The sequence below is a fragment of the Bacillus rossius genome, chromosome 5 (genome assembly GCF_032445375.1).
Source record: "Bacillus rossius redtenbacheri isolate Brsri chromosome 5, Brsri_v3, whole genome shotgun sequence".
In the NCBI taxonomy this organism is placed as follows: Eukaryota; Metazoa; Arthropoda; class Insecta; order Phasmatodea; family Bacillidae; genus Bacillus; species Bacillus rossius.
Window position 1 is genome coordinate 59,426,303 of NC_086333.1, and position 27,589 is coordinate 59,453,891.

A 27,589-nucleotide genomic window follows, 5' to 3' on the forward strand; every position below is an offset into this window, starting at 1 on the left:
GCGCAGACAAGCGAGAGGCGCCCGGCGACCGAGGCGCCAATTGCGGCCGGGGCGGGGGGTCAACTCGCTCCCCGCAGTTCCCTGCGCGACGCCCGAGGCGCAGCTGCGAGCCCGTGTCGGCGGAGACCCTCCTCTCCCCGGGACAGACCGCCTCAGGTACAATTTTTTTTTTTCCTAACCTAAATTAAATCTAAGTGTGTTGGGGAGGGTTCCGGGTTAGGGAGGGAGACTAAGTGCGTCTCAGGCCGAAGCCCATACGCTCTAATCATGCAGGGTATTAGCCATGCGGAAGGAGTAGCATGCATCATGTGCTAGGAGGGGATTGGCCAGCCATGGCAGCGATTGGCGCCATGACTAACTCCCCTCACTGACTATACTAGACTAAAACTAGATAAGTTGGGCCCAGGTAAATCCTGCATAGACACAGGGAAAACCCTGGGCTCTGACATGCGGGATGCAAAATTTCATGCATTAGTATCAAGCAGGAGGCTTACGGGAAAACAGAAGGATGGATCTGGAAGAAGAGTTGGACAGAGTGGAAAAGAGTCTACCATGCGGGGGGTTTGGGGGCTAGGACATTGCTGTCCGCATTGTTTTGGGTGGCGCTGGTTGTTTCGGGGCGACTTTAGTCGTTTCCCGCCTCAGGTACACCTCGTCGCCAACCAGTCCAGTCGCGTGCCCGGCACGACGCCAAGATACTGTCGCGGTCTGGCTGTCCGACGGCTGCAGTGGTTCTGCGCGTAGTACGCGGAGGAAAAATAACAATTTGTCAAAACCGTGTTTACAGCTGACTGGTTGAAGACTTGTTTTTCATGGTTACTTTAGTTTGAGTAAATATTCACTTATAACTAGGGACAGGAAAAATTCGCGGGTTCAATGACCTCTAGGATGAACTCCATAGTTCTACGTACACTCGGTCAAATGTCACCCACTCATTTGGCTGCTGTCTTGTGAGACGTCCCAACGTAGCAGCTTGTGATTCGATAGAGCTTTGGTCGGGTGTTTCTCATTGGCCCAGAGTCATCCAGGTGAGTTGTGAGCCAATGGCAGAGGCAGCACTGAGATATAACTATTTGTATTTTAGCCTATCGCGAAATGAATTTGCGAATTTTTCCGGTCTCTACTTATAACATATTTAATTATTATTTGTTTCCTAATTATGGAGTAGGATGCAGGGAAATACATTTATATATATTCCATATTTGAAGGCGTATCACGATAACTATTTGCTTTTCAAAGTGTGGGGAAGATAAAGTGCGACGTGTCACGTTACGCCTTGTCTCGTTCTGTGTGCGCCCAGCCTTAGATTGCAGTGTGCATTTCAAAGACTACCAACTCTCTATCTCTCTCTCTCTTTCCAATCCACCATTTCTGCTATTGGCGCTGACCTTGTTTCGATGTGCTCTGGTGCGAGATATACGCCACATAGCAAAAACCGTTTAACACAAAATTTTATAATGTAATAGAAATTCGCTCAAATGTAAATGAAACACAATAAAATATTTGGAATAATAATTTTGGAAGTTCCTTTTTCATGTTTTATTTCATTAATTTGTCTTTTTATTTCTAATAAGTTTTAGCTAAAACTAAATTTGTTTCAACTGTTTACCGTCAAAATTTATTTATTTTTTTTAATTTAATACACACACACACACACACACATATATATATATATATATATATATAGTTATTTTGAGAACAACACAAAATTTTATGAAATGCCTTGATATTAACAGTGACCGACTGCAACAAATAGTTTCTCCTGTGAAATAATAATTGGCGTTTAGAATTATTTTTTTAAAAAATTTCAGAATGACATCTATTGATAGATAATATTTTATAGTCTTAAAAAAATAAAAAAAGCAAAATTTCAAAAAATGGAAAGTTATTATAATTGTAGATGGTATACAAAATCAACAAGCAGGATGGTAACAACCTGGCGACAGTGGTCGCCATGTACACTGCACTGCAGCCTGAAACAGACTAGCCACGCGCAGAAGCTACGCCCCTTGTCGGATCGCTGCGTCTTCGTGTTGCTGCGGTGTGGGTGGCGCAGAGGTTTCTTCCCTGTGATAGGTGGTCGTCGACAAGAGAAGTCATTGCTTGGTAGAGACCGGAAATATTGGTGGAATAATTGTGCGATAGGATAAAACTGAAATATTCTTACCTCTTAAGTTGCTTCTGAAATTGGCGCAGTTTATAGGCAGGGGCAAGCATTTTTCGCGGAAAAATCTGAACTCCTAATAGACTGCAAAAAGGTATACCCGCACCAGCGGTTTATTATTTGTGATTGGCTGCCATCTGCGAGAGAAGTCGTTGCCTTATTTGGCCGAGGCACTCAGGACGCGTTTGCTTCCGCGCTGAGTTATTGTGATTGGTTATGAAACGATCGACATAAATCGGAAATATACTCACCCAATCAAGAAAACACACACGATGCTACAGTGTTTCAACTTCCAACTGGTCTTGGAATCGTTTCGCGAAATATGCATGCTTCTATTTATAGGATATGTTCTTGTGGCCAGTGAAAAACCCTCAACTAACGAATCACTGAATCACAGGCTACTGAGTTGAGACGTCTCACCAGTCGGCAGCCAATGAACAAGCGACCTTTACCCGAGTGTGCAGAGCACTGTAGAGTCTATCCTGGAGTCAATTGAAAACGCGAACTATTCTGGGCACTATTGCTAGGAACCGGAGAAATTAGTGTTTTGAATTACCTCTGGGATGTATTACCACAATCCTCTGTACACACTGGCAAACGTCACATGTTCATTGGTGGCCGACTCGTGATATGCCTCATCTGGGTAGCCTATGATTATGTAATTCTTTAGTTGAGGGATTCTCATTTGCCAGGAATATTCCCTATAAACTGTGTGCCAATAGCAGAAACAACTTAGAGGTGTACATATTTGAATTTTATCCTATTACCAAGCCATTGCCTTATTTTTAGGGACCGGAAAAATTTGCGGTTTCATTTCGCGAAAAGGATAAAATTCAAACATGTACGTGTCCGGAAAGTAAGTACCTTTTTGTCATCAAAAAAAAATAATAAACTCATGAAAAAAAGGTTTTATTGAAAGTTTTTGTTTACTGCATATCTACATCACATTTTAACATAGTCGCCATTCAGTTCCAGGCACTTTTCGCAACTCTCTACTAGTTTATTTAACCCCTCTGCATATAAGTTCGCCGCTTCGAAATTAAACCAATTGACAATGCTAAATTTTGTACTTTTTTCTGTAGTCGTTGACTCACGTTTCATTAAATCAACCAAAATTAAGCACCTTTTATCACCCCCCCCCCCCCAAAAAAAAAAAGTAACCATCATTTTTCGACTTAAGTACAGAGATTGCTTAAACTATTTTTCGTTTATGTTTATTGAGCGCCTGTACTTAGGCTACACGCATTGCATATACAAGTCCGTGATGCCTATGGCCGAGGCGTCCGTTCCATTCCCAGGCGGTTTACTTCTATGCAGAGGGGTTAAATAAACCGGTAGAGCGTCGCGAAAAGTGCTTGGAACTGAATGGCGACTATGTGAAAATGTGATGTAGATATGCAGCAAACTAAAAATTTCCATAAAATCTTTTTTTCATGAGTTTATTATTTTTTTAATGACCAAACGGTACTTACTTTCCGGACACGCCTCGTATAACGGTAAGCTAGTTCCGCTATTGGCTCGCAGTTTTCAGGGAATACTCCTGGCCAATCAGAAACCTTCAACTATAGAAAAACCGAATAACAGCCTATCGAGCTGACACGTCTCACCAGTCATCAACCAATGAAAATGCGACATTTGCCTGATTTTACGGAGGATTGTTCATTTTATCCTAGAGGTCGTTGAAAACGCGAATTAATCCGGTCCCTGCTTATTTGTCAATTTCATTCACAACGAGTTTATTTCCGCTTAAAATTGCGGTGATTTGTGTGCCAGCAGTCATAGAGGAGGCTAGAGTGCTGTAACGCACTGATAGTCTCGGAATATGTCTACAGAGATTAGGAAAGGATCCAAACGGAACATTAGCCGTCAGAAGTGAAGCCGTTTCTTCTTTTTTTTCTGTTATACGTGTTCCAATATGGCGGATGTTTATGTTTGCCACAGCCTCTTATGCCTATTGGCTGTGATTTAAGCTTTTCGGAAGTATTTTATACAAGAACATCACCAGTGGATACGTTATTATATAATATAAGTCTAAATTTTTTTTTATAATACTAATGAAACAACACGAGCGAAATTCTTTCATGTTTCTAATTGAGACGACACACAACTTCCTTCGGAAAAAGTTCCGTGTAACGTATCCAATTTTGTTTCTTGATCCTGAGGACGTGATCCTGTAGTACATGACTCTTGCTGTTTTAATTTAGTACGTTTGAAGTTCCTGTTCATAACAAAAACTTGTGATACAACAATTAATTATGATCGTTAACACAAAATAAATGTTATTTTTTATTTAACTTACGATCATTATTCATTTTTATATAAAGTTTTTGTTATGGGCATGATCTTTCCACATACAGCAAGCGTCATGATCCACAAGGTCAATGTTGACAGGATCAAGGAGTAAACTTGGATAAGTTATACGGAACGATTATGATTCTCTTCCAGTTATTGAAGATATTTTATTTAAAAATAAACAATTTAAGTATGATGAAATTCAATTAATCACAACTTCTAGGTTCGACGTACTTCATTCACATAAGACACGAATGAAGTAATGTAACCTACAGCTCATACAGCTGACACAGTTGTAAACAAATTGACGCCATATTGGAACCTGAAGTACAGTGATTTCCCCCTCTCATCCTTGCTTCACCCCCTCCCCCCCCCCCCCTCCCTTGTCGAGTCAAACTTCATGCTCCATTTGGATCCTTTCCTAATCTCTGCATGTCTAGTTTCATTCGGAGTCATAAGTTCTTTCTTCTATGCTTTGTGTTCGGAGGTAAAGAAGACCTACGAGTAAATAGCTAGAAAACTTACTCTCCTGAAAAATAACGATATTTAAAATTGTGTCATTTACCTCCGAGGTACAGATAAGTTTCCTCATAAAAAATATTATATTATAAAAAAAATACCCCCATGATTGGCGGGGAGGATCACTAGAAACATCGACTCGGCTATCGTAGTTCTTTGCTACGCCGCGGTACTAGGTATGTTTCCAGTTTATATCAAAGTTTTAATATTCATACATTAAAAATTAAACATATTTTGGTTATAATACAGTTTCGTATCACAAATACACTTAACAGCTTACTTCATTTGAATATTTTACGTTGAAATAAAATTGCATACGTTTCAAGGAACAATATTTATTTTCATATCCAGTTTACATGAAAGATTTTATAATGTATAAATTCAATATTATAAAAAAAATTGGTAATTGCACAGTTTCAAATCACAAACACGTTCAACTGATAGCTTTGTTTTAATGCATAACGTTAAATACAATAATTGGACATGTTACCCAGAACAGTTGCTCCTCGAAGTTTCAGATGTATATGTTTGTAAAATGCGAGTGTGTGTGTGTGTATGTTGTGGCAGGGGCGCAACAACAGGTGGGGGAAGGGGCGCAAGGGTATCCCCCCCCCCCTCTGAAACCTTGAAGTGGGGGCAAACGGGGTCAAAGAAAGTGCTGTGTAATTAATTTTTTAGATAATAAAACTGCTTAAATAGCACCATTTTCCACTTTTGAAATACAAATTTTCCCGGGGGGGGGGGGGAGGACCCCCGGACCCCCCGCTTCAAGAGGGGGGATTGATGATTCTTTATAAAAAGGTATATTGCCCCCCCTTCCCCTTTGGAAATTTAGTTGTTGCGCCCCTGTGTTGTGGTCAGTAAGCCGCGGACGCGCCATGAGACAGGCGGCTTGGCTGGTGGCGCTGGTCGCTTTGGCCACCGCGCAGCAGTGCCCGCCCTACGACACGCTGGAGCGCACCAGCTTCCTGCCGCACGCGCGCGAGTGCGCCTCCTTCTGGCGCTGCCTGGCGGGGCAGCTGGTCCCGGGCCGCTGCCCCCCTGGGCTACACTTCAGCCCCGCGCGCGCCGAGTGCCTGCCACCCTCCCGCGCCGGCTGCCGCGCCTGCGCACCCGAGCCGCCGGCGCAGCGCTGCGACTCCCGCTGCACCTGCCTGCGCGCCGACCGCGCCAGGCACTGCCCCTACAGCCTGCAGTTCGGCGCGCACGTCGACCTCATCGACCTGGCGCTGCGCCCCGCCTGCAGGGAAGGTGCGAGCACAGCCCATGTCCAGTCCATGTCCAGTGTCAAAAACGTGGACAGCACGGGGGAGCTGAAATGTTGCCCCTTGGATGGGCAGCCCTTCAGGATTTTTCTGACCGTGGTTAGGTTAGGTCACTTTACAAACTAACCACTGTCAGAAAAATCCTGATGGGATGCCCTTCCAAGGGTCAACAATTCAGACAACCTTTCAAAAACACTACTGTTAGAAAAATTCTGATGGGCTGCCCTTCCAAGGGGCAACAATTCAGACAACCTTTCAAAAACACCACTGTCAGAAAAATCCTGATGTGCTGCCCATCCAAGGGTCAACAATTCAGACAACCTTTCAAAAACACCACTGTCAGAAAAATCCTGATGGGCTGCCCTTCCAAGGGGCAAGTTTTTAGGATTATTTTAACTCTTAAAGGAGCGTGTTTTCAGAAATTGGATGGACTGCCCTTTCGGTCTCTGTACAAATAAACCACTGTCAGAAAAATCCTGAAGGGCTGCCTTTCCAATGGCCAACAATTCAGTCGCCCCGACAGCACAGACGTTATGTCTTATCCAATGTTGTTGCTTTTCTGGATTTTCTGTTCTGGTTACTACTGTCTCGTCGTTGTCAGTCCACTGTCCCTTGTATCTGTGTTGTGTTTAACATTGGACATCGACTGAATTTTTGGCTTGCCTTCTGCATGTTTGTGCATTAATTTTTCCTTGTTCAATACTGTGGTTTCTCTATGGCATACGGTCGAAACCTGTAGGTACCTACTGAAGTTTGTCCGTAAAAGGTTAAAACAGGTACCGACTTTTGTTCGTAAAAACAATTTTTTTTTTCGAAAAGTTATAGCACTCGAATGAAAGAGCCGCGCTCGAGGATATTTTCTTTCAGCCTTTTTGGCTGCGCTCCTCTGATACGCAATTCCTTCCCCTGATTCCCCTTCCGTCCCTCTACCGCTCACACTCCAAGCCACTCGCTCGAACAGCTCGCAAGACTTCTGGCCTGCACTATGTTTATCCTGGCTTGCACTTCACATCACATCAGTAACCCACCATTACAGTTGTCTCTATCAATAAATGATATAATATTTAAGATAAAAACTCTTTGTACGACCATAAACTACTTAAAATACCTTTACCTACTTTTAATACTATAAATGTAAAAAAAAAAAGTACACAATTTTTTAGCATTTTATTCTAACAAAAATACACGTAAAAATACTAAATTGTAAATTGAACTTATTTACTCTAGTTGAATGGCACTTAAATGCTATACTAAAACAGTCAACTTCTGACTAATTTCTGATTAATTATTTCACGGAATTATCTGTGCTGCCTACGTTTTTTAACTTACGACATGGGCAGATTTTCGCTTGTTTTCTGTGTGTTTACGTGTAGTCTACATTTTTTTGTCCATTATTAAGGTTTCGACGATATATGGTGTAATCAGAAATGGCGTAGGTCCAAGCAAAATAGTGAGCGGGTCTTTCAGTACTCGCCAGTGATGTGCAACAGCTAACTTCAGTTAAGAACAAAATTCATGTTTCCTCGTGTTGCAAAATGCACTAACAATACGATACTCGAACACGAATTTTAACGAAGGATGTTTTAAAATAATGCCGGGTGTGCTAAATATACGCAAAATTGTGTTTTCAACTACATTATTATGGACGCGAATCACGCGTAGTTTCCGCACCCCTTCGCCAGAATTCGCTGCCGGAGCAACTACGTCGGTCCTGGATAAAAAGCAAAGCGGACCACGAGTCCAAGTGCCCAACCCCCGCATGGAAGATTCTTTTCTACTCTGTCCAACACTTCATCCAGACCATCCTCTGTCTCCTGTAAATTCCTACATGTAATGCATGCCAATTTGCATCCCGCATGAATGTGCCCAGAGTTTTCCCTGTGTCTATGCAGGTTTTACCTGGGCCCAACCTATCTCTAGTTATAGTCTAGATTTAAGAGTGAGGGGAGTTAGTCATGGCGCCAATCGCTGCCATGGCTGCATAGCTAATACCAGCATGACTAGGCGTACAGGCTTCGGCCTGAGACGCACCTAGGTCCCTCCCTAACCCGGATCCCTCCAAAATACACCTAGTTTTAGTTAGGTTAGGAAAAGAAAAAAAATCGAGTATTGAATCATTCGATGGGCAGAGCGAAATTTTAAACTTTGTAAAATGAAACGGCTCCGGTAAAAAGCGAAGAAGACTTGAAAACAGGGAGTTTTTTTTATTAAAAAATACTGTTTCTGTTTTGTCTTTGTGAACTTGGGTTGTGCGCCAATCCGCCGCAGACGGCAGCACGTTCGGGGAAGTGAGTTGTCCGTGTGTCGGCAGAGCCCAACAGCTTCCCACTGACGGACCGCAAGCTGGGGCGCCTGGCGGTGAGGAACCGCACCGCGGCGCTGCGCATGTGCGACGTGCGGGCGGGGCAGACCGAGGCGCCCCACCTGGCCGACTGCTCGCGCGGGGTCAGCTGCCCGGCGGGGGAGGAGGTGGAGGTGGAGGTGACCTGCCCGCACGGGTCCCTGTACAGCGCGCGCCTGGGCCGCTGCACAGAGGCCGCGCGCGCCGACTGCCCCGCCCCCGGGGCTCCAGAGGACTGCCCCGGGGGAGCCCCGCTGCGCGAGTGCCGCGTCACGTGCACGTGCGAGGCGCTGCGGGGACCCTGCCCGGCGCGCCTGCGCTTCGCCGCCACAGTCGGCGTGTTCCGCTCGCTGCTGCAGCCCGCCTGCCTCCCAGGTACCGTCCCTCGCAACAACCACTGCCACTCAGAACCATGCTTTCTTGATTGGACTCGTAACAACTAGCAAACACACTCGGACGAGAGGTTCAAGTACAATCAGGGGCGCAACAACTAAATTTCCAAAGGGGAAGCAATATACCTTTTTATAAAGAATCATCGATCCCCCCTATTGAAGCGGGGGGTCCGGGGGTCCTCCCCTGGGAAAAGTTGTATCTGAAGGTGGAAAATGGTGCTATTTAAGCAGTTTTACTATCTAAAAGTCGATTACACAGCACTTTCTTTGCCCATGTTTGCCCCCACTTCAAGGTGACAGAGGGGGGGGGAGGGGGGGGCAAAGTACCCTTGCCCTGTTGTTGCGCCCCTGAGTACAATATAGTGTGGGCATTTTCATTAGGTGCAATTGACAATTTAATAATACACAGTATCGATATCTTAAATATAATAAAGTATGATTATAATAAATAACAATTTGAATATTTAAATATAACCTCTCTATACTTGTTACAACAAATATCAAATATTTCTCATAGAAGATAAAATTACATGAATTAACTCATGATAAATCAAATTCGTTAACTGTTAACTTTCAAATCTCAAAATAAATAACATTATTCACACAACTTACTACGAGAAAAGTAAATGCTAAACACCTAGTATTACATGCATGTCAGTCAAGTGATTACTATTTTGCCATTACGAGTGTCAGTATAAAACAAAATATTATTCAGTAAGATTATTATTTCATAAAATAATTAAATACTTAATTGCACACCATAAGCTATACGAAAAATTCCAGGTTATTTCACCCAAAAAATGCACTTCAGCATAGTGCAACTGATGCACAAAATAAATTAGTACTCTACTATGAGTAGTAACATGGCACAGGTAAATTCAAACCTGGCTACAAATACATGAAATAGCGCACAACAGGCTGCTACAAATCATATAACCCAACAACTGTTTACACAAAAAAATTTATCAAGTGTACAAAACCAACACATGATCTAGGAAATAGCCAATTTTTTCTTGCGTAGTTTATGGTGTTTCAGTAAAATAAATTTGAACATACACAATTTAAGAACAAAAAAATAATAATTCCAATACTTTACACTTGTTGGTCAACTAACGGCTTGACTTGCACTGACTGAAAAATACCACATGAATGCCTAAGCATATGTAATTATTCAATTTCTGCATGAGCTCCTCGAGTACAATACGCTCGCAGTTGTATGGTGTTAAAATTGCCTACGAACTGATTGTTTTCGAGATCCGTTAATTTGTAACAATTATCTCGTACAATATCTGAAATTTTGTAAGGTCCATCGTAAAGTAGAAATAATTTTCTCGTGACATGTTCCCAACTCTTACTGATTGGATTAGTATTTTTTAGTACGTAAGTTACTAAAAAACCAATGTTGAATTTGCTCAATTTCTTCGATTTTTGATGTTTCTTCCTTTCTTCGGCTGCGAATACCAATCGGTATTTTACTAAGGAACATAGTTCGTTTAAAACTTCACTAGTCTGCTTTCGATCTTGTGGAGTTAAATCTTGGTCTAGAGTTGGTAATAAAGACGTGGGTATTACTTCCGCTCTTTTACCTGTTAAAACTTCGTAAGGTGCCATTCCAATGGAAGTGTGGACGGTATGATTCATGATGCAACAATTATGTTTACTGCTATGACAAAATGTTCTCATCATGTTTTCTCTAGAACCTGAATCTAAAGCAATTATGTCTTTAATGGCCTCTCGAAAATCAGATTCTGAAGCAGTTGGTTCCTGGACCGAATTATGACAAACACTAAGCCAAATAGTCTCTTTACGAATTAGTGACACACACTTATCCGTTGTTTGCCACTTAATAGGAGTAGCAGATGTTGTATTATGATCGGGTGCTGTAATCATCCAACCTCCAAAATCCATCATGATTTGAAATTTGGTTCGGAAATCTATCCTTAGAATTACAGGTTTCGCTAATCATTTTACCACTAAGGCAATAATTTGTTTAGGTTCGCCTAATCATGTGATATACAACAAGGCTTGTTGGTTAACAATTGGGCTGGATTGAGATGTTACACCAAGAATCTTTAAAGAAGGTACAGGTAACATGGGTAATGTAACTCCTGTTTGCTTGATACATGAAACACTGTCTGAACTAATGCACAATATTTCAGCTCCGCTATCTAGGAGTACTGGTAACTGAACACCGTTAATTCCTAATACAAGTTCTGGACGTATAGATTCTTGAATACCAGTTGTCAATACTAGTATTAACCTTGTTACTACTCAAGTGTGATTGATTTGTATTTACCGACTCATTTTTATCCACCAAAGTCGATGGGTAAAAAGTTTGAGTATTCAAACCAGGCGTTTGATCATATGAAACACAATTGTGACCAAGCCGTGTTGATTGGCGTCCATCTTGTTCACTAGTTTGTATACTGAACTTACTATTTCCCTGAGCATTAGTCACATTCGTGTTAGAACAAGATTTATTCTGGGCTGCTTGGTCATATTCATTCCAGTTTTGTCTCCACCATTTGTTGTTTCGGTTGTTCCACTTCCCTTGAAATCGATTATTCCATCGATATGTTTGATTATCTTGTACTCGTAACGTGTTAGATTTAATCTGACGTTGATTTCCACGATTGTCCCCTTTGTTATTTTGCCACGGTTTGTAAAGTGGTTGAGGGTAATTATTTTGGTTACGATCGCTAGTATCTCTATGTATGTTAGTTCTATCTAATTTTTCTAAACGATCATGCATAAGCAGTTGCTCCCTGAATTCAGTAATGTTTATATATTGTCTTCCTGATAGTTGCAATTGATACTTTAGGGGTAAGGGCTAACTGTCTCAATACAATCGCTATGAATTCCTGATTGTCCATTGGGTAATCCATATATCTAGTTCTGGCATATATATCGCTTATGTGTGCTTCTAAGTCTCTGCCTTTCCTAGGATCAAATTTTTCAGTAAGCAACTATACTCGCAAATTTCCTTGGATCCTATTGTTCCAAAATTCGAGTAAGAATAACCTCTGAAAAGTATCGTAGTCTCGTACCGTTTCATTTATAAGTTCCCACCAATAGTACGCTGTATTCTTAAGACAGCTACTAACACATTTTAATTTCTCATCATCTGACAAATTAAATAATTGAACATATTCTTCAAATTGTTTTAGAACATCCTGGGATTTTCATTAGTTTTACCAGCGTATGTAGGAGTGTTGTCGAGCCATTTCTTCGCTGGGTGATGTAAGGCTATGACAGGATTCAAAGCTAGCTGTGTAGTAGAATTGGAGTTAGAAGTTTCAACTCTAAGGTTCTCTGAAGTGTTAGTCTCACTGCCATTAGTGTTTTTCTGACTGTGAGTAGATTCAGTAGGGCCCCCCTATTTCTGTCCATGCATAAAGCACCATGATTTCGGGCTTCCTTTTCTAAATCCACTATTCTTACTTCGAACGAATTTACCTCCCTAACAATCTTGTCAGTATTTTCACGAATTGAATTTACATCACTGCCAATGTTGTCAGTAACTTGTTGTAATTGTTGTTGCTGGCTAATTAATTTAGCTGATACCTCGTTCTCCACAGTTAAAATGCGTTCGTGAGTAGGTAAGTATAGTATGTTCTGGGACAGGGGTGGGGGATGGGGGATCCGGAGATACGCGGCGGCCATCTTGGATTACGTCACTTCCGGCGGCCATCTTGGATTTCGCCATTTTATTTTCTAGAAAATTCCACCATTTTGCTTTCTAGAACATTCCACCTAATTATGACATCACGCCCGTCATTTTTGAAAATCATAATTATTAACTTAGAAAGTCGGGCAAAAATTAAAAAAAAATTAAAAAATATTTTAAATAAAATTTAAATCAATTTTAACCATCTTATAATCGAGCACCCCACTTCATTGCTTATCATGTAACTATAACATCTCCAGCATCTGCCGGAGGCAGCCATCTTGTTAATCTCTGCTGGAGACCGCCATCTTGATTTCATCCGATGTCATCACCATCCTAAAGTACCTTAGTGTATGTAAGTAAGGTCGAGTTTCAATTCTCTACCAGTGTTGCTACGAACCTTATAGACTAAAACTGATAGGAATAATTTGATCGCGAATAGATGCTAAGGCTTAGGCTTATCTGTTGCGAATTATATTCAATTGAGCACCTTCATATGAATTGCACTGCCAATATAGTAGTTGCAATCCTGGTGTATGTTGAATCGAATCCGCATCAAGGAATATTATTTAATAACCAAATAACTTTAGACAATTAAGTTTTTCAGGAGTTATTTTATTTATATAAATATATAAAAAATTGTTTGCCATAGATATATATATAAAAATAGTTTTAATTTGCACAATATCAACATAAAATGAATTGTAATGAATGTTTGGTGCACATGAAGCGACAGTCGCGACAGACCGGTTGACGGCGTGTGTGCCGGTGCGCGCAGAGCTGGCGACCCTGGAGCTGGACGGGGAGCACTCGGGCGTGTTGTCGCTGCTCGGCAACTCGACCAGGGTGAACCACTGCCCGCTGCGGCGGGAGCAGAGCCCCTCCTTCTACCCCGACCCGGCCAGCTGCGGCCGCATGTTCGAGTGCCACGCGGGGAGGGAGACCTCGCGCAGCTGCCCCCGGGGACAGCACTTCGACCCGGCGACCGGCGGGTGAGGCAGGCCCGTGTTTCTGCACGGATCAGACTTAACTGTAAATTAAAGTTTTTTTTCCCCCTACTAAATAAGAACTTATTAAATGTCTTCAATGAACTTAACGGCAATATTTATTTATAATTATTAACACATCTGTCTGTTCTTTATAATTTTGCAATCGATTTTTAACTTCCCGATGAGCCGCATACTTGAAACTTTGAACATAGATCAGATCTGGATAACAATGAAATATTAGCTCGATTTATTTTCTGTTTGTTTGTTTGTTTGTTTGTCTGTTCGGTAAAGAAATTTGTTTAGCAATGCCCACGGACTCGTGGCGTCAGGCTACGAGCCGAACAGTACAGTGTTGCGGGATGCGTAACGCAGTACTCCGCAGGCGGTGTCTACGATACTGACATTCCATATATTTGTATCGACTTTGGTACATGTTATCAGGCCATCTTCGCCTGCATGAATAAGAGCCCGTCTACAATAATCCGAACCTGTGCGTGGTCCGTGTCATTATCCGAATGTGAGTGACGTCACATTGTCTCACCGAAAACTGCCCTGTCCACAATTGCGATATCCGATGTCCGAATGTATTGATTTCTAAAGTTGTTACCAGAGCGCAGTAAATGTGCCAAATCAAATGTTTTTGTTTATTGTTTTGATGCTTTATAGTTTGAGATTGAACTTATGAAAGTTGTGGGAGTTCAATATTATATATTTATTCAGTAAGGCAAAGTGGCAAATGTAAATGCTATAAAATTAACTCATATCACACTGCCAGAAATGTATTCGTGTGTACCTTCCATTTCCTTCAATAACAAAAACAAACATCACGTATTCAAACGGGAACCGGAAATTCAAATATCGTGAGTGTTCTGTTCTTTTTCTGTGTCCGAAGTACACGGGTTGGGACAAAACGTTCAAATTGACGAATGTCTTCGGACCAGGTAGGTTCGGACCTTCGCCCACTTGACGTATGACGTCAGAGGGCACGTGGACCAATCAGCGACGAGTGTCCTTCGGACACAGTTTAGGACATTGCTATTGTAGACGGGCCTTGATTCGGACTGGGTCCCAGCATGTGCGCCCTTAAGCCTCCAGTGATTCTAACAGTCCAGATCTTAATGAGGACAAGGACCAGGATTGCCCTCTGGGGAGTTCCTATGCCAGAAGGAGCGACCTTCGGCACCCACCCCCTCCAGCCCACACTGACCAGCTACACGAGTCCTTACACCCTACTCGGACCAGCTGCATCTGTCCATAACCACAGCCACTGAAAGCCAGAGCCCAGATCGGATGCGGGTGGTGAATCCCACAGCCAGAAGGAGGTACACTCCTCCTAATTGCAATCAGGAAAGAGGTCAGGGCCCGGCTATGACGAGAGACTGAGGCTACCCAGCCCAGTATCGCCATCACCAGGAACCCCCCTGCTCACTCAGCTAACCAGACAGTTGACTGTGCCCTACACCCTTGGGCTGTTGGTGCCTACCCAGATACACCACTTCAATCTGGAACTCCTCAGTCCCTCAGAAAACCCGTGGTCCGGTGGGGGCCTATCCAACCTCCCCTAGATGTCCAGGCTAGTACCGGAGCTGTATCGTAGCTCTCCATGTCAGCTCTTCACGGGGCTAGGGAATCCTTGCTCCAAGCGATAGGAGCACCACCTCGAAACATACCCCATCTGATCCTGGGCCGGCAGAGGAAACCTCAGAAGGGATCCGTTCACTCCAAAGGATCGTCCCGCGCTACTACCAGCTTGTAGTGACACTAGTGGGTTGCGGACAGTATGCGACCAACTGCTAGAGCCAACCGCTAGCTGCCAGACACAGGAGCACATCCACAAGCCTAGGATAGACACCCCCTCCTTATACTCCTTGCCAACGCTCAAGCGGGTTACAGCCGATACGGCCCGGGTGCACCTGAACTACCAACAGCATCCTCCGTCCTCTCCATTACCATTGTAGCCTTTGTCTCTCCACCACGAGATAGGCTTCTGGGACCCAGAGGTCACCAGGGCTCGGCAGTTGAACTCCCCAGAAAGGTTTAAAACGCATCTGCTATTGCCCGAAAATTCAGCCCATTCACCCTTTCTGGTATCCAATCAGACTATCGAGGATGCCTGAACTAGGGTTGCACCCGACAGAGCCAGTCCTCTTTGTAAACGCCATCGGTGCCACGTGGACGCAGAGGATTGCCATGAGTGTCGAGTGGCTATGTATATTCGCTCCGTACACCACTTCCGCGAGCCTGTTGGATCCTGTTTCTGATAACCAGAGATGGCAACATCTCCGGCACATCAAACAGGGACAGGCTCACTCCCGGTAGACTTTGGCACAGATGGCATACATTTGATCAAGCCAAACTCAATACAGTTCCCGGCCTTCCGAAACCATGGAAAAATTACCGTTCAGGACCTGCAGTCTCTCATCCTAATCAATGAATTCCAAGCGCACTTCAAAAATGAATTTGTGTTCGGCCTTTGAAAAGCGCCGGTCGCAAATGGACGGCACTGATAAATATTTTTGTCTCAGTCATCTTGGCTTTCTACCACCCCGTCCGTTATTCTCTGTTTACTTCATTTTTTTTTTTTTAAAGTGAAACTTCTTTGCTGAGGGGGCTACAATTTTCGATTGTTACGAAAATTCCGATCGCATGAGGGGAATAGTTAAGCACGTGGTGGAGGTAACCGGTAGAATAGTAGACGGCAGGGCAGAGGTAGAAATGACGCAGCAAAATTGCACATTTGCATATTAGCATACATATTTGCATGCTTGCACACTTGCATAATACTTGCACAATAGCATAATTTAGCACTCGCATACTGGCATAATTATTTTTTTAATCTGCAAAGACAGCCAAAGAGAATTATGTTTTCTATACCTAATAATATAATAAGCAAGAAGTTTCACTTCTATCACATGTTGACTCCAATCACACTTCTTTTTTTAAACGGGAACGGGGAAACAGCAACTATCCCGTGCCACCGTAGGACACGGATTGCAATCAGACTCGGGCCTCGACTGATGGCAGGTGCGGCGCGCCCGACCCCGCGGTGTGCGACGACTCCCCCGCGCCGCCCGCCCCGGAGCAGGTGGGGGGCAACCTCACCTGCCCCGCGCCGGCCACCTGCCCCGCGAGCCACGCCGGCCGCCTGGCGCACCCCACCGACTGCAGCCTGTTCTGTCGCTGCGTGCGCGGCGCGCCCTTCCTGCGCGCCTGCGCGCCCGGCCTGCACTTCAGCGCGCGCGCCCGCGTGTGCGAGAGTCCGCGCAGGGCAGGCTGCCAGGCGCGTGAGTGCACAATCCCTCTCCCCTCATCACTCACCCCTCACGCCTAACACCTCACCCCTCACTCCTCACCATCACCAATCACCCCTCACCATCACCCCTCACCCTCACCCTCACCATCACCACTCACCCCTCTCCCCTCACCATTCACCCCTCACCACTCACCCCTTACCCCTCACCAGTACCCCTCACCACCACCCCTCTCCACCACCCCTCAACATTTGCTCTGCCTCGCTCTTCCACGAGTGATTTCGTCGGCAACTGAGTTTACAGGGGGTTCCCTTGGATGTGTACAAGCGTTTTTTTTTTTTTTACAATTTCCCCCTCCCTTCCCTAAAAAAACAGTTTGCTTACCTAGGACTCTGAATTTGATTGTGTCCAACCAGGTGGTCCGGGGATCCTAACCCGGAAAAAATTTGAAAATAGATTATCAAAATAGTATTTTAATGCAAGTATAACTCTAAAATACTAAGCGAAATAATGCATTTTTCGGGCAATTCATGAGAACTGATACTTTTTTATTTTGTGCTTTTTATTTTTTTTCTTATTCTCCATTTCCCCAATTTTAATTGTGCGCGGCAATGCTCTGTACGCCGTCCTTGGTGGTTTACCATTACAGAGTGTCCACACAAGTATGTAGAAAAGTTTCCCTAACTCTTCTATGACTTTCCACCAATTACAACCTTCCCTGATGAATTTATTTAAATAGTTCACCTATTTTGCAATTTTCTGTAATAAATAAAGACAATCCAGCCTCCACCATCCCTACAGCTGTGCCAGTTCCAACAGAACCTTTCATACACCATTTTACAGTGTGTGTGACTATGCACATTAAATACCATCAGGAAAAAATGGGTTCAAATCCGGGGTAATGACATACCGGAGCATGATAAGCCTATCCCCCCCCCCCCCCCCTAAAATTACAATCACAGAGTAGGGACCGGAAAAATTTGCGGTTTTATTTCGCGAAAGGATAAAATTCGGACATTATAACGCTAAACTAGTTCCGCTATTGGCACGCAGTTTTCAGGGAAAGGGGGGAGAAGGCCAATCAGAAACCCTTAACTAAAGAAATACCGAATAACAGCCTACCGAGCTGAGATGTTTCACCAGTCAGCAACCAATGAAGAGAAGACATTTGCCCAATTTTACAGAAGACTGTTAAGTTTATTCTAGAGGTCATGGAAAACGCGAATTATTTCGGTCCCTATCTTAGAGGAATTTCCATTACTTTTAAGGGTTTTAATGTTCATTCCCTGGCTATTTTCAACTTCCCTATCGTATCCTTACTTTCCTTGACTGTCCAGAATCTAAAAAAAAAAAACTTTTTTTTTTTTAGTTAAAGGCCCCGCCTACTAAGGCACATGTACAGGTGCAGAGCTTCCGAAAAATATCATATTTAATAACTGCTCAAAATATCCCAGTGGGGTCTTTTTACTAAAAGCATTTAAAAATATGCTGAGAGCGAATGTTTAGTTTTTAAACTGTATTTTGAGAAGAGTGAAAATGATTAAAGTGTGTTTGCTCTGAATAATATTTAGACATGAAAATTTCCTGTGCAAATTCTTGAAAGCACTCAAGAGACTTGCATTAAAACTTTATCTATTTTTGTCCGCCACATAAAGTAACGGTTACCACTCTAATCTCATATTTGCTCTTCGCACGACGAGAATATTTTTTATTAAAATTTTATTAATTGAATTTTTTTATAAATATTAAATTTTTTTTATTAAAATCGGATAGTTAATAAAGATTTTCAATATGGCAGACGTAACGGAAATAGCAACGGTAACGTCATGATTAAAAATGGCTGCCATGGCATCCTAATTTTCAAGGTCATGACCTCGGTGGCTTAAAGCGGCTAGCTCTTAGGATTTTTAAGCCGCTTTTAGGAATTTGGGTTCTTTCTAAGGCAAAATTACTTTTGAGGATTTTCGAAATTCTAATTTTTGAATTGTGGAATTCTTTGAGATTTTTTGGCAGGATTTTTTCCCAAAAAAAAAATGGAAATTTTGAAGAATTTTGGACAATTTTGGCAAATTTTGAATGTCAAAGGTCAAGGTCAAAGGACACGGTCACACACATCCAAGATGGCCGCCGTGACGTCACACTCCAAGATAGCGCTCGGCACCTCATTCTGGACCCTGTGCCCGGACGCCCATTTACATACTACTGAAACATTAACTACTGATTCGCCCTCGGCAAACAGACAGAGGGTTTGGCGGGGCCGCTGTCGCAGTGTGCGGCAGGCTGGCGGCGGTGGCGGGGGGCTCGTGGAGCCGGCCCGAGTGCGAGGCCGCGGACGGCCGCGAGGGGGACGAGTGTCGCCTGCGCTGCGAGGGGGACCGCCAGCCCGTGGGCAGCGAGGTGATCACGTGTACCGCCAGGGGCTGGCACGGCACCGGGGGACTCTCCCTCGTGCCCGCCTGCAGGAGTGAGTGTCCCAGGGCCTCTGCGACACCTTGCAGCTCGTGCTCGGCAAACTGCAGATTATATATATACATTTATAAAACAAGCCAAGTTCAAGTTAAGTAACACAAAGTAATTTTCACCACCATCTCAGTCAATCTGTTTTACTCCTCCAAAACACGTTCCGTGTTCTCAGCCTCCAAAGATGTGCATATTTACTAAAAATTTACTTCTAATTTTTATTTTCCTTTTTTTTGTGGTGGTAAGGGGAGAGAAGGTTTCTGTGAAATATAGATGCATTAATGGGAAGTGGAAAATTAAATTATTTTTATTGTGTACTTTAAAGTGCTGGTTTTCATAATTTCATATAAGAAAAACCTTAAAAAATTTACTGGATCTTATGAAGCGATCGTTAGCATTTATAAAAATAATCCTTAAGACAAATTAGCAAAAGAATTCCCTGACTTTCCAAACTGTGGACATCCTGTGTTTAAGGTTATGTCCATAGTAACGTTTGTTTTAAATTGTAGGATTTGAAAATTTGTACATTTAGGTGATGAGGAGGGGACCTGACAAAATTATTGTCCTCCAGGCCCTTAGATTCTTTCAACAGCTCTGCCAGTGTGAGCGCAGCCAAACAACTGAGTCGTTGCCAGGTCACGATGGGACATCCGCTCTTTCCAATATGGCGGTGATAATATACACTCACTTATTTTTATGGACAAAAAATCTAGTAAGTAGTAGTAGGGGATACCAACGTGAGGTTTTCGTGAAAACGTCTCTATTTGGCCAATTTCATGATGATCCACAGGTCTGCTGCGTTGCTGGATTCGTCAGAAAATCTTCGTCTAGTGAAGGATGTTCCAGTTCTGTAATTACACCCCCCCGCCCTCCCAAATATATATACTTTTAATTAAATTAATGTTTCATAACCTTGAAATTCAATCTCATTGGTTGTCATTTGTACCGTTTACATGTCTTGTGTACTGGGCCTAAACCCTACAGGATTATGCGTATGGATAGGCTTAGGCCTAAGAGACACAAGTATTCCATCACACAGTCCCCTCCAAATATCACACTTAGGTCCGTTCTACAGTGTCACGGAAACACAGTTGGATCATATAAACGGAGACGAATCTCCTGGAACATTTCACTATTGCATCTGTTGTTCCCTAAGCATGTTAGTAGTAGTTGTTTACGAGCGCGATAACATGGCCGTGTTCTTATTTACTTTAACTTCAGCTGCAGTATGTGAAAGATCAAATAGGTTGCAAGTTTTAGACTTTTACTGTTTGGGCTGTGACTAAAACAGCGATAGCTCCAAATAGATGACACTTATAGACAAAATTATGTATTTAAGTAACAAATTATGAGTAGGTACGGCCTCAAAAATTGTGAGACAAGGATGATTTTTGAATGTGTCACTTGTAAACAGTAACTATGGAAAACTGCAAAATAGTTATTTACAACTACTTAGCATCACAAAGGTATTTCAAATGGCAACCAGATGTTCAAATTTTTAACATATGTAAGTTGGTGTTACTAAATTAAAATAATATTAATTTATAAATAAAAAAAAAATTGATTACAAGTTTAAGCCTAAAAATCCTAAATAAATCCAACTTACTTTCTAAGAAATCTATGTTATGTATACCAATTTTTTGGGAAAGTAGATAAAGTTGTTAAAGAATCACTTTGAAATATTTATTTTTATTCACTCAATAATTTCTATTATTTTAACTTAATGTACTATTTATTATTTACTATATTTTTAACAAAATACCAAATTTACTGCTTGCAGCACCACAAGAAATTGCAGAAGAAATAGTAAATAAAATCAACGAAACACTTCACCAGCACAATCAAACTAAAATACAAGATACTGCTTTGCTGTTCATCTTGGACGAATCACGAAGTGTGAAAACATCTAATTTCCAAATTGAGAAGGACTTCATCAGCGCGCTTGTGAACATCTTCCCGTAAGTTTGTTTATGCACTAAAGAACTGCAACATCATGATCATCCTCAAAACTAACTTCATTTTAGTTTGACTAAAAAACTAAATAACACTATCAGAGTAAAACTAATTGCAAAAACAGTGTCTGCCTAATTTTATGTACCTACTTGCTTATTTTATCTACACTTTAACTGTTGAGTAAGTGGTACCTATTTCTAACCTAACACTTTGTAAGTTTTACAAAATGTAAACCTCAAAAATGGTCATCCTTAGAATTCAACTGTGAGTACATTCATGGTAAAAATTTAGCATCGTGCAAGAAATTGAAAAAATCAAGGATTTAAAATGAGTTTTATTGTTTTGATAATCTGCTCTGACATATTCATTGTATTTATTTACACCTTTAAATTGCACTAAACCAATTTATTGAACTTTGTATTTTGTTTTCACCTGACAAAACGGGCGAAAGTTTTATTCCGTAATCATCAACTTCCATGGTGGGCTGTGTTGTGTGTGTGTTTTGTGTGTGTGCGTGTGGTTTTTCTTATTTTTTATTTTATTTTAAATCTTAAGTGGATACTGCTGTGTGTATATTTTATATTTGATACATCCATTTTATGTTGTACTGTAAAGTTTTGAGTATAATTTATTTATTTATTTATTTATTTATTTATTTATGATTTTTACATGCCTTCATATAACTGGTACCTAGGCTTAGAGGGTACACTCAAAACAGAAACACTAATACATAAGGGAAAAAAAACATTATATGCAGAAAAACATTATAAGCAGGAAATATCAATTTAACACTTTTCAGTGTTTGAACTTTTTACCAACTGACTCATCAAGCTTTATAAAAAAAATTAAATTTAAAACCAGGATGGATACACTCAATGCTCGAATTTGCTTAACAAAGCCAACCATTTTTCAACTTCATTGTGCTTCCAGCTTCTATGTATTTTATGAGTGTTTAAAGTCACACTGCAACATTTCTGTAAAACGATTCACAATTTGTGACGAATATAAATTAAAAAATCTTTATCAGCAATAGAAAACACATTGTTTTTTATTCTTGTCATTGCGGAACAGTTGGCTAGCTAAAATATGTAGGACTACGTTCCTACAACAAAAAAACACTAGAATGGCAAGAAATGGAAGGATTTGTAATTTTTTTCTTACAGACAAGGGTGCCAAGAGACACGTAACTGCGAATGTTATGTACTGTAGCACTAGTTATGTACATGTAACACTAGTGTTATGGCAGACTTACAATTTGTTTTTGCTTACAGTCCTTTTTGAACAATCTACATCTATCGTAGAGCATTGATAGCAAACAAAAACACACATAAAGTATAAATATAAACTTTACAGATGGGCTAGGTGTTGGAACAGTTAAGTTTTTAAAACTGTTTTTGCAATTACGTATTGAAATTTATAAAGCAAATATTATTAGCAGTATATCCTTAAGGGGAAATTGTTGGGACTTAAAATATGACGCTGTAAGCAGGAAAACAAAATAAGCAGGAACATTATAACAGGGTTCTATTGTACATTAAAAACAAAAACACAAAACAAAACAAACACATGCAGAAACAATCACAAGGACAAGATAACTTGACGACACTAAACAGCATAGAATACACAACAATTTATAATTTAAATGAGATAGTGAATTCTTTTAATATTTTTTATTTAACTGATAAAGAGAAATAACTTTCATACTTATTGAAATTTGTGATGATTCTGTATCAAACATCATTATTTTTGGTTAGTGTGCATATTAACGGGTACTGGTGATGGTTGAATACAGGTACTCTTAATTCCAGTGGTATAGGGAAGATCAGGCTGTAGAGTCAACACGCTGCATATTTAAAGGTACCGGTGGTTGAATACAGGTATACTCTAATCCCGGTGGTACAGGGAAGATCAGGCTGTAGAGTCAACACGCTGCATATTAAAGGGTACTGGTGATGGTTGAATACAGGTACCGGTACTATTCCAGTGGTACAGGGAAGATCAGGCTGCGGGCCGGTCACGCCGGGTTTGCCCGCGCAGGTTGTCCCGGGACCGGTCGGCCGGCGTGATGTCCTTCAGCGGGCGCTCGGCCGTTGACATCGGCCTCGACGAGACCTCCACCTGCCGCTTCCTGTCGCGGCTGGGCGGGGTGCGCTACTCGTCGGGCCGCACCGACATCGCCCGGGTGCTGCGGCTGGCCGCGGCGGAGACCGACGCCCGCGCCCCCAACAAGACAACGCTCATTTGTAATCTCAGCACGTCCGCACAGTTCCCCCACTGACAGTCGGGCGTGATTAGACATCTGCAAACTGTGATTTTTTTCAGTTCGGATCGAATTCGAATCAAATTCAAAAAAAAATTTCACTAGTTTCAAATTGTTTTTTGAATCAAATTTGAGAAAATCTATTCAAATGACATAGATCATTAAAAAAAATTTAACATAGGTACCACCTTTGAAAAACTTGTCACATAATTAATTCACAGTTTAAATCAAGTAACTAAAATTAAAGTGAGACTATATTGAAGAAGCACAACCAGATTCTCAAAAATTTAAAAAAAATATAAAATAAAAATTATGTGTCTGTAGCACTAACGTAAATGCTGTTTGCTTTAAAATTTCAAATTCTTCCCATTTATATATTTAAGGATTTAGGATGGGTGGTGGGGAGGATGTTATATCCGAATTCATTGATGTTAAATCAAATTCCTCACTATTCCTAACCAAACAACAACTTCCTTACATTTAAATTGAACTGTAACAGCAAAAATAATGCAAACACAGATTAGAAACTAGACATTACAAAAATTGTGTGAACAAACCACGTATGTTTCTTCAAAAATGTGATTGGCAATATCTCCTGCAGTCACTTAAAACTTTTCGTTGGTAAAACACTGTTAATCAATTTCATAAAGACGTAGTTAATAAGGGTACAATAATACATGTATAATAAATTCAGAGGAGAAATTTATTTCAAGTGAAACATTTTTTTCTTTTCATCTCAAATAATACATGAACTACTTTTTTCAACCTAAAAACCTGACTGTAGAGGCTCTGAACTAGATACGCAGGAATTAATTTTCACATTACAAAACATATTTCAAATTGAAGAAAAGTTATTCTTACAGAATAAATAGACTGTAAGTTTTAAAGTTAGATTAATTCATACAGCAGTAACATACAAAACATAAAATTAAATACTTTTTTTTTTTTGTAAATTAAAAGTTTGAAATCAAAACTTCACTTACTACAAATACCATTAGGCCCATGACTAGAAACCAGATATATTATGGTTTAATTTTTTTAACAATTTCAGTGTTACTGTTTTATGTTTTATAAATTTTACTCATTCTTAAACATAGCGTATTACTAAGTACATATTAGTCAACCAGTATGACACAGAAACACTTCTTTCTTGATGCTTATTTTATTAGAACGCCATTTTGACCTATACCAGATAGAATTTTACAACAAATAATTTTTTGTAGGTGACTAAGCCAGATCTTTTCAGGATAAAAATAAATTGCCAAGTTTTTTGTGGGTTTGAAAAATGTAGGAAATGTTAGGAATGAAAAAAAAAACCTACAATTTATTATATGGTAAATTTTGGTTCAAACCTCATGCATAATAAATTACTCTCGTTGAATTTAACATATGTACTACATTTGGTTTACCAATTGAGTTAAATTTTGTTAGACTTCTGATTAATTTAATGATTTTAGTAGCATTTTGTTGATTCATGTTATGTTAACCGACATGCTTATCAGTGTTGTTTCAGGTTTTATCGCAATTCACCACATAATCTTGCCCGTACCCATGATTGGCTTGAACTCGACTCAGGTGCCAGAGAAGGGGGTGGTCACCTAGTGTTCCCTGTGTCGCGCAGTCCTGGTGACGGACGGGAGGAGCCAGACGGACCCCGTGGAGGCTGCCCAGGTGCTCAAGAGCCAGAACCGCGTGCTGTTCATGATAGGCGTGGCGCGGTACGTGCGTGAGCAGGTGGAGCCCATCTCGTCCACATACCGCGACGGCTCCAAGCTGTTCTTCGGCCTGCCCAGCTTCCGGGTGTTCAAGGTGGTGGCGGACTACTTGAAGACCAGTGAGTCCCCCGGGTCACCACAGGCAGCAGACTCTTCAAACTTGACGTCACGCTGACCCAAGTCTGCCTCACGCCTTTGAATATATATACTGCATAGTGGATAGGATTTACTCTACGTTTTTCATGAGCGTATGATGAGCAGCTTGGGAACTTCACCGCTGCAGTGCGCTGCCGTAACGCCCTGTATCGTCTTAGGTTGTTATTTACACGTTAGAGCGCAGCACTGTCGCCAGCTGTCATTCTCCTGCACCCCCTCACCTATCATTCACTGCAGCTCGAGGTCGTTCGACGGGAGGGGGTTTGAAGAGTTCGACACTTGTCTGCTAGGGACCACCACAAGTCGATGCCCTAGAGATGGTGGCGATTGCGGCGGTGAATGAACCAACTACCTCAAAAACCGTATTAGAAATTTTAACCTGGGCTGGCGACTTCTATACAGTATATATATTCGAAGCTCACGCTTAGATTGCAGTACAGAGCAAATACCGGCCACTGTTGCCACACTGATAAACTAGATGGTAACATGGAGAAGCCAGGGAAATGCATTCTCAGGGGAAGTGGGACGACCCAGAGCAAGCTCGCTGGCTCACGGCAAGTCTGCCACATTTCCCAACTGAGTCCTCTCTGTGGCTCACACAGCTAGGGATGGCTACATGGTTCGTGCTCTCATGCAATCAAAAATTAAAGAGACTGTTCAGAACCCCTTTACTTCATTGCCTAATCATCAACAGGTAGAAAACTATTTATAATATAACAAAACCCCTTCATTAAAATAACAATATTAAATAGTTAACGCACAAAAGTTAATTTTTTTTGGTTATTTCAGTTATTACAGATACACCCCTATTGTCCATAAATATCTCTGGAATACATAATATATTATATAACAGAAAATTTAAAATTTTCTATAAGAAATTTAAAGCAGTAACTTTTAATTTGATCACATTCACATTTAGTTTACAAGTTCAAAGTAAGACAGTAAAACACACGTATTCAGTTTAAATATGAGATTAAAAATACTAATAAAATGAATTCAAAATGTCTTTATACACAAAGCTAATCACCTGGTCCGAAATATGCCAATTACACATGCACAAAGGATTAAGTTGGAAATAAAAGAACATTAAAATGCCGGCATTTATCCATTACTTGCATACTATCAGACTTTATTGAGTTTTAAGGATTCTTAGTGAAATGTAAGCACTTTTAAGGGTCCTTATTGATTAAAGAGAAATTAAGGACTTTTCAAGGATATTAAAGAAGTGCACGAACCCTGGGCTAGTGTCGCAACTTACATCGAAACACCCCGGTACGACTCAAGTTTAGTGCCCAGTCTCTCCCTGTGGTTTGAGGTCCACTGTGGACCTGATGCTCCCGTATCTCCAGCCCTTGTGCAAATGCATAGCTGCGAGACTTAACACTTGAAGACATTTTTGAATATGACCACATCAGTGATCAAACTTTGACTGCCTTTAGGTCCTGACCACTTGGCCCTTTTTGTGCTGTCATGTTTAACATAACAGCCATATTTTTGGCTCCAAACAGAAAGCTAACAACTCAACGTTTACTACAGTAATTACAAGTCACCATCTGGTATTATTATTCAATATTATTGATATTATTGAAATAATTACATAGTAATAAAAAATAAGTTCATATTTACAATAAACAGAAAAAAACATTAAATACATATTAATAGAGTGTGTAAAACTTTTATTTTTTGCTTTTTGTTTATTTATTAATTGGTTGTTTTTCCAAAAAACGTTTTTTATTGAGGTATTTCTTGGTCTCTGTAAAAAAAAATACTAGTTATCAACATTATGTTTTAATCTGATCCCAGCAATTTTTGTTATGATTACTTAAGAAACTTAATGAGCTTAGTTATTAATTGTCATAATATAGAATTAATGATTAATTTTTAATCTTTTTTAATTAAGTCAAATTCATTTAGCTTCAGTATTCAGAATACTACATAACAACTCAGATAATTGTCTTATTGTTTCAGAATATACTCAAGGAGCCGAGCAAGAATGCAGTAACTCTACTCAAGTTTTTACAGCTACACAATAAATAACACACAAAAAAACTCTCAAATGTGGACATTATACTTAAAAATTAATTTTCCCTAGGTAGTTAATGGAAGAGAAAAAAATAATGTAAAACTATAATTATAAAAATTAAAACTAACATAACTTTATATAA

The 27,589-nt window shown here is 41.0% G+C and overlaps 1 protein-coding gene across 1 annotated transcript; it reads left to right on the top strand.

Moving 5' to 3' along the window:
• The first annotated feature begins 89 nt into the window (after positions 1–89).
• LOC134531847 (uncharacterized) lies at positions 90–27,574 on the top strand. Its single transcript, XM_063367833.1, has 10 exons — positions 90–156; positions 5,837–6,226; positions 8,552–8,956; positions 13,419–13,632; positions 16,654–16,913; positions 19,150–19,344; positions 21,121–21,298; positions 23,331–23,536; positions 25,175–25,387; positions 27,393–27,574. The coding sequence occupies exons 2-10, from the start codon at positions 5,854–5,856 to the stop codon at positions 27,455–27,457; spliced, it is 2,109 nt and encodes a 702-aa protein (XP_063223903.1). The 5' UTR covers positions 90–156; positions 5,837–5,853; the 3' UTR covers positions 27,458–27,574.
• The last annotated feature ends 15 nt before the right edge of the window (positions 27,575–27,589 follow it).